Here is an 8,437-nt window from a genome sequence, read left to right as displayed (position 1 = left end):
GAGCTTTAGCTGTTATCCGTTATTACCCAGGTATCCAAGCTTAGCGTGCATCCCAACGGCCGATTTCCAGCAACTACTTCTGCGCACGCGCATATCATCTCCTTCACCCCTCCTCTTTTGTCACAGGATGCGTTTCTCACCGGATTTGGCCCGCGGGCTGTCCCGTAGTAGGAGGTGTGGTAGAAATGGAGACGTAAAAAGAATGTGGATTGAGATTGGTTCGCACTTCACTTTCCCGGAACTCAGTGGGCGTCGCGCGAAGGCTGAGGGAGTGTGGCGGGCGGCTCCGGGAGCCAACATGCCTCGATATGCGCAGCTCGTCATGGGCCCCGCGGGCAGCGGGAAGGTGAGGATCTGAGGGGACAAGGAGAGAAAAGTAGGGGTTCATGGGAGGCAGGAGGTTGGATCCTGAGGGAGCGAGCCGGCGGGTATGTGTATTGGGAACCCTGAGACCCCACGCAACTCATTTTTGCTGTCTGGCTTCACGTTTTTTGTTGTTGTTTTGAAAGGGAAATAATGGTAGTTGTTAATATTTATTGGATACTTAAGCCCCAGGCAGTAGATTAAACGCCTTGCTGATTTCTGCAACAACCGTGTGAGAGAGGTCTCATTCTCATTTTACAGACAACGAGACACAGAAAGGTTAAGTTCTTTGCCCAGCAAAAAAATTTAAATCCAGTTTTGTCTAAACTCCAGAATCCGGCCCTGTCTCGCTCCCAGGAGGGTAAAGTGGGGTCTCATTAATTACTGTTTCTCAGAACTTGGAACATGGACTTTTGATATTTAAGGTGCTTTTAGGTAGTACATGGACCCAACATTAAGGAGCATCAGATCATGTATTGAGGAAATTGTTGCCTTTTCATTTCTCTTTCAGTTCTTCGCATTTAGGAGAAATTGTGCTCGGTGCTAGTGTGTATCTTCAGCACTTATTTAATCCTCAGGTCTTTTCAGAGAGCAGTTCTTAATCTCAGAGCTTTTAATAGGCACCTGTATTTAGCTAAAATTAAGAACATTTAAAAGTTTTATATAATTTTATGTCTAACTTCACGTTATGTCAAATATAACTGGTTTTCAGTTTACAGTAGGGATAAAATTTTTTCTTGTAAACAAATATTAAGGGAATGTTAGGAACATTCAAATACAGTGGGAATGGTGAAGATCTGGATCAAATAACAGATGTGTGGGAAACATAGCCGGGCGTGGTGGGTCACGTCTGTAATCCTATCACTTTGGGAGGTAGAGGTGGACAGATCGCCTGAGCCGGGAGTTTGGGACCAGCCTGGGCAACACAGGGAAACTCTTGTCTTTACAAAAAAAATGAAAAAATTAGCCAGACCTGGTGGTAGGCACCTGTAGTCCCAGCTTCTTGGGAGGCTGAAGTGGGAAGATTACCTAAACCCAGGAGGTTGAGGCTGTGGTGAGTGGTGATCGTGCCACTGCACTCCAGCCTGAGTGACAGAGGTACTGTCGCAAAAAAAAAAAAAAAACTGGGAAACACTAGATAGAGTCTGTGGAGGTGTTGTGTGGCCTCAGTTTTTAACAAACACATTGTTCTAAGCTGTTGAGTTATTCTGAGTAAGAAACATGTACATGTAACTAAGATACCTATGACCTTTAACTTACCCAGAGTCTGTAGTCTTTTGGGGAAGACAAATAGATGACCTGTCAATTAAGATACAATGTGATGTGGCCAGGTGTGGTGGCTTAAGCCTGTAATCCTCACACTTTGGGAGGCTGAGGCCAGCAGATCACTTGAGCCCAGGAGTTCAAGGTCATCCTGGGCAACATGATGAAGCCCTGTCTCTACCAAAAATACAAAAATTAGCTGGGCGTGGTGGCCAGAGCCTGTAGTCCCACCTACTCGGGGGGCTAAGGCTGGAGAATCGCTTGAGCCTGGGTCAGAGCAGCAGTAAGCTATATGATGGTGCCACTGCACTCCAGCCTGGGTGACAGAGTGAGACCGTTTGTCCAAAAAAAAAAAAAAATAAGATACAGAGACAACAGTATGTGTAAAGGCACTGAGAGGACAGCAAGATAGTCTTTTTCTATAGTCTATTTTAATTTTTGGACTGATTGTGTTAAACAAGTATCTTTATAAGCTTTTGATGCCTACTATCAGAAACATTCGTTGAGTATGTTCTTTCTCCCAAGCATGTTTTGGGCCCTGGAGGTTGTGTGGGGAAAAAAACACGCACACACAAAATCGCTGCCCTGTGGAGCTTATCTTTAAACATAATAAGTCAATTAGAAATAATTATCAAGTATTTATTATGTAGTAGATACTGTGCTAGTCCCTGTGCTTGGGAAACTGAATGACACATCTCTGCCTTTAAACAGAGGATGTCACAGACAAGTAGCCTAGATTTTTTTTTTTTTTTTTTTTTTTGAGCCGGGAGTCTTGTTCTGTCATCCAGGCTGGAGTGCAGTGGTGTGATCTCAGTTCACTGCGACCTCCGCATCCTGGGTTCAAGCGATTCTCCTGCCTCAGCCTCCCGAGGATCTGAGATTACAGGTATATGCCACCACGCCCGGCTGATTTTTGTATGTTTAGTAGAGGTGGGGTTTCACCATATTGGCCAGGCTGGTCTCGAACTCCTGACTTCAGGTGATCCGCCTACCTCGGCCTCCCAAAGTACTGGGATTACAGGTGTAAACCACTGCACCCAGCCCCAGATTTTAGCATAGTATGGTAACAACTACATAAGGGATAAAGAATTATCTAAACCAAATGTTACAAACTGATAGCCACCTCCAAACTATTTATTGACCTTGGCGTTCCTTCATCTTGGAATGCTCTTCCCCTTAGGATGGCAAACTCATTTTCATATATTCAGATATCCCCTACTCAGAGACATCATCCCTGACCATCCTACCTAAAGCTTTGTTTGGATTGTACAAGTCCTGGTAGAGACACTGTGTTAGGTGTTACACTGTGTAACCAGAAATCTTCCCTTTAAATACCACTTGTCACGTGTTAGAGCAGTAAGGCGCCTTAGTGATTACGGAGGACATCCCAGTTAGAGACAAGAAAGTTGAGGGGCAGAGTGGAGAAGTAAATTCCCCAGAGTTACCCGTGAGTCTAAGTCAGGTTTGAATCTGCAGCCCAGTCAGATATCTTTTTCCCTTGTTTTCAGTCAGCCTCTTGGTTGCTGAAGGCATAGTTGTGACCTTAGTGGGTAGTATTCCAGAGTATGGAAAGTAGCACTACACTACCTGTTGCTTTAACCTCTCATGCCTTGTGACATTACAGAGCACCTACTGTGCCACCATGGTCCAGCACTGTGAAGCCCTCAACCGGTCTGTCCAAGTTATAAACCTCGATCCAGCAGCAGAACACTTCAACTACTCCGTGATGGCTGGTAAGTCCTGAGCAGAGGCTTCCCCCACCTTCAGGAACAGTAAAGGCTGGGGAGGCAGTGAGTACTAGCTGCTTAGCACAGAAGCTGAAAAATTACTTATTATAGTCTGAATCCCTGGTTTTGTGGTAAATAGCATGAGCTTGTCATTTGGTCACATCTGTTCATGGTGATATGTGTGACAGTATCCTTTCTTGGTCTTTGATGTAAGATTTAAACATAAAAGGGGCCAGGTGCGGTGGCTCATGCCTGTAATCCCAGCACTTTGGGAGGCTGATGCAGGCAGATCATGAGGTCAGGAGTTCGAGACCAGCATGGTGAAACCCTGTCTCTACTAAAAACACAAAAAAATTAGCTGGGCGTGGTGGCGCGTGCCTGTAATCCCAGCTACTCAGGAGAATCACCTGAACCCAGGAGACGGAGGTTGCGGTGAGCCGAGATTGCGCCACTGCACTCCAGCCTGGGCAACAGAGCGAGATTCCGTCTCAAAAAAAAAGTAAATGAACACTTCCCTCAGCACCCTTTCATTCTGTCCCTTTTGTCCTTAGTCCTGCTGTAGTGAATCATGTGGTATATTACTGATCACTGTAAGTCAGGAGCCTGGGTTTGTTTTTTTAAATTCTTTTAATTTGTTCTTTCAAGTGTCTGTTGGTCACCTGTTATATGCCAGACACCAGAGTTATGGCAGAGAATAATATAGACATTATCCCTGCCATCACCAACCTTTAGGAAATAGGCAATAAACAAAATGATAAACATGTTACAGAATGTGATGACTGCAGACAGGCTTATGAGAAGTACTCATTGGGAGAGGTTGTTTAGCTAGGATTGTTAGGGAGGATGGTGACTCTGAGGAGGGGATCTTTGAGCCTAGACCTGAAGGATGGTAATATGCTCCTCAGGCTGAGGAAAAGCCTTCCAAAATGAGGGAACATTTAGATCATTAAGTATGCCAAGCTGGGTGCAGGGACATATGTCTGTAGTCCCAGCTACTTGGCAGACTGACGTGGGAGGATCACTTGAGCCCAGGAGTTCAAGTCCAGCCTGGGCAACATTGCAAGATCCATCTATGAAAAATAAAATAAATAAATAAATAGCCTAGAGGTGAGAAAGGATTTGGTGTTCTCCAGGAAAGCCAAGATGTCAGTGAGCTGAAGCGTAATGACTGAAAGAAAGAAGTAGGTAGAGGCTAACAGGACATGAGAAGATGAGATTTTATCCTGTTGTCAGTGGGGTGCCACTATAGGGTTTTAAGAAGAGGAAAGGATTGACATTTGATATATGTTTTGGAGGTGTTTTGGTTTTTTTGAGACAGGGTCCAGCTCTGTCGCGCAGGCTGGAGTGCAGTTTCACAACCTTTGCCTCCTGAGCTGAAGCCATCCTCCCACCTCAGCCTCCCAAGTAGCTGGTACTATAGGTGTGTGCCACCATGCCTGGCTAATTTTTATAATTTTTTTTTTTTTTTTTTTGTAGAGACAGGGTTTCACCATGCTGCCCAGACTGGTCTCAAACTCCTGAGCTCAAGCAGTCTGCCGGCCTCAGTCTCCCAAAGTGCTGGGATTAGAGGTGTGAGCGACTGCATCCGGCCTTTGTTGTTGTTGTTGTTATTGTTGTTTTGTTTTTGAGACAAGGTCTCACTCTGTCACCCAGGCTGTAGTACAGTAGCCTGATCACAGCTTATTGTAGTATCAACCTTCTAGACTCAAGCAATCCTCCTACCTCAGTCTCCCAAGTAGCTGGGACTACAGGCACACATTATCATGCCTGGGTAATTTTTTATTTTTTGTAGAGGCGGGGTTTCACCATGTGGCCCAGGCTGGTCTCATTGCCGAGGCTGGTCTCGAACTCCTGGGCTCAAGCGACCCACCAGTTTGACTTCTGAAAGTGCTGGAATAGTAGGCATGAGTCACCACACTTGGCCTGATTTATGTTTTAAAAAATAACTCAGGTGCTTAGATGAAAAATGGACTCTAGTGGGTTGACAGTAGAAGTACAACCTGCATGGCTAGGCACAGTGGCTCATGCCTGTAATCCCAGCATTTTGGGAGGCCGAGGTGGGTGGTCACCTGAGGTCGGGAGTTCGAGACCAGCCTGACCAACATGGAGAAACCCCGTCTCTACCAAAAATACAAAATTAGCTGGGCATGGTGGCACATGCCTGTAATCCCAGCTACTTGGGAGGCTGAGGCAAGAGAATAGCTTGAACCCGGGAGGCAGAGGTTCTGGTGAGCCAAGATCACACCATTGCACTCCAGCCTGGGCAACAAGAGCGAAACTGTCTCAAAATTAAAAAAAGAAGTACAACTTGCACTGCGGCTGTTGTAGTTAGCCAGGTGTACGCCAGTACTACGGTGGTCATGGTGGAGATATAAGGAAGCAGACAAATTCAGTATATTTTGCAAGTTGAATTAACAGCATTTTGTGGGAGATTGAACCAAGAAGGCATATGAAAGTAAGGAATCAAGGGTGACTCTTGCAGCTTTGTTGAGTGTATGATAATCATTTCCTGTGGAGGGAGACAGTTCGTTTTAGGTTTGGGGACGTTCTCTTTGCACTTACTAAGTGCAAAGAGAAACTTTTAATTTCTGTTAATGAGTGAGCAGGTTGCGGGGAGGCAGATTGAAGGGAGAGGGAGAGATGTGAAATGCTTATCTTTAAGAAAAAAAGCATTGTATTACTTTGGAACCATTTGGTTGCAGCAAACGGAAACTAGCTAGCTCTAAGCTAGCTTAGTTAAAAAGAGGACTTAGGATGGGCACTGTGACTCATGCCTGTAATCCCAGCACTTTGGGAGGCCAAGGCAGATGGATGGCTTGAGCCCAGGAGTTCAAGACCAGCCTGGGCAGCATGGTGAAACCCCATCTCTACAAGAAATACAGAAATTAGCCTGGCATGCTGGCAGGCGCCTGTATTCCCAGCACTCAGGAGGCTGAGGTGGCGGGATCACTTGAGCCTACGAGATCAAGGTTGCAGTGAGCCATGATTACGCCACTGCGCTCCAGCCTGGGCAGCAGAGTGAGACACTGTCTAAAAAGAAGGAAAGCCAGATTTATTGTCCCAATTTGGATCAGTTATCTGTTATTTATCGCTGGGGGAGGGGTAGGAAGGTGTTGTCAGTATAAATGTGTCTGTGAATGAAGCTCAATCCTTTGTGAATGGAGAGTGTAGGTTTGAGCACAAAAATAAGTAAAAACCTAAGGTAGAAAATTCTATATACTGATTCCTAAAAATTAGTAAGATAACCATACGAGAATTTTTTAAGCCTCTCCTGTTGGTGATTTTTTTTTTTTTTTTAATTAAGGCAGAGTCTGTCTCTGCTGCCCAGGCTGGAGTGCAGTGGCACCATGTCATCTCACTGCAACCTCTGCCTCCTGGGTTCAGGTGATTCTCCTGCCTCAGCCTCCCGAGCAGCTGGGATTACAGACACGTGCCAGCACACCTGACTAATTTTTCTATTTTTGTTTTGTTTTTGTTTTTGTTTGAGATGGAGTCTTGCTCTGTCACCTGGGCTTGAGTGCAATGGCGTGATCTTGGCTCACTGCAACCTCTGCCTCCTGGGTTCAAGTAATTCTCCTGCCTCAGCCTCCGGAGTAGCTAGAACTACAGGCGTGTGCCACCACGCCTGGCTAATTTTTTTATTTTTAGTAGAGATGGGGCTTTACCATATTGGCCAGGCTGGTCTCGAACTCCTGATCTCATGATCCCCTCACCTTGGCCTCCCAAAGTGCTAGAATTACATGTGTGAGCCACCACACCCAGCCTAGTTTGTATATTTTTAGCAGAGACAGGTTTCAGCATGTTGACCAGGCTGGTCTTGAACTCCTGACCTCAAGTGATCCACCTGCCTTACCCTCCAAAAGTGCTGGGATTACAGGCATGAGTCACTGCACCGAGCCCCTGTTAGTGATTTTGATACATTATCTCATAGTTCTCATCCTTCTACCCCAGGATAAAGAAAGTGAGGCTCAGGGAGGTGAAATAGTTACCTTAGTGTTACTGTGTTAAGAAATGGTAATCAGTTTTCTTTTTTTCGTTTTGTACTTTTTTGGAATAGGTAATACATATTCACATGGTTCATAACGTAAAAGTACTAAAGACTAAGTATACAGGAAAACATCTTCCTCTCAGCTCTGCATCCCAGCAATCAGCTCCCCTTCCTGGGAGCAGCCAGTGTTACCAGTTTCTGGTGTGTTCTTTCATAGCCTGTGCACATAAAATTCAAGATGTATATGTATTATGTCTATGTAGTGAATTTTTGTCTTTTATTTACACCATGATAGCATTCTTACACAGTTCTGTACCTTGCATTTTTCACTGAACAGTATGCCTAAGAGGTTGTATTATTGTTAATACTTAAAGAGATTTTCCCCATTTATGACTGTGTAGTATTCCATTGTCTGGCTGAACAATAATTTATTTGCTCAGTTCTCTATTGATGGACACTGCTACAGTGAAAAGCCATGTACATAAATAATTTCCTGCATATGAGTTTTTTATGTAATTATTAACTTTTATGTTCTATTTCTAGTAAGGATAACAATTTTTGAAGGGACACATGTATTCTGGGCCCTATTTGTCATTTTCAGACATCCGGGAACTGATTGAGGTGGATGATGTAATGGAGGATGATTCTCTGCGATTTGGTCCCAATGGAGGATTGGTATTTTGCATGGAGTACTTTGCCAATAACTTTGACTGGCTGGAGAACTGTCTTGGCCATGTAGAGGACGACTATATACTTTTTGATTGTCCAGGTGAATCAACAATTTGAATGCTTTCCTTAAAGTCTTGATAGTTCCATCCTTAATAGGAGAAGGGAGAGTGAGCATTTGTAGCTCTAAACTATACTGCAGTAAAGTACCAAGCTATTCTTATTCAATGGCTGTGACTTATTAAGTCTATCTATTGAGGCCGGGTGCAGTGGCTCATGCTTGTAATCCCAGCACTTTGGGAGGCCAAGGTGGGTGGATCACGAAATCAAGAGATCGAGACCATCCTGGCTAACATGGTGAAACCTATCTCTACTAAAAATACAAAAAATTAGCTGGACCTGGTGGCGGGCGCCTGTAGTCCCAGCTACT

At 44.7% G+C, this 8,437-nt stretch overlaps 1 protein-coding gene across 1 annotated transcript in view; it reads left to right on the top strand.

Moving 5' to 3' along the window:
• The first annotated feature begins 222 nt into the window (after nucleotides 1-222).
• The window catches only part of GPN3 (GPN-loop GTPase 3), a 15,726-nt gene continuing 7,511 nt past the window's right edge, over nucleotides 223-8,437 (top strand). The window contains exons 1-3 of the mRNA XM_011936375.1: nucleotides 223-346; nucleotides 3,251-3,359; nucleotides 7,943-8,110. Coding sequence (XP_011791765.1) covers nucleotides 299-346; nucleotides 3,251-3,359; nucleotides 7,943-8,110 — 325 coding nt within the window. The 5' untranslated portion in view covers nucleotides 223-298. The remainder of the gene's footprint in view (nucleotides 347-3,250; nucleotides 3,360-7,942; nucleotides 8,111-8,437) is intronic.

The sequence above is a fragment of the Colobus angolensis genome, unplaced genomic scaffold, assembly GCF_000951035.1.
Source record: "Colobus angolensis palliatus isolate OR3802 unplaced genomic scaffold, Cang.pa_1.0 Scaffold10, whole genome shotgun sequence".
NCBI classification, from domain to species: Eukaryota; Metazoa; Chordata; class Mammalia; order Primates; family Cercopithecidae; genus Colobus; species Colobus angolensis.
This window is presented reverse-complemented; position numbering and strand designations above follow the sequence as displayed.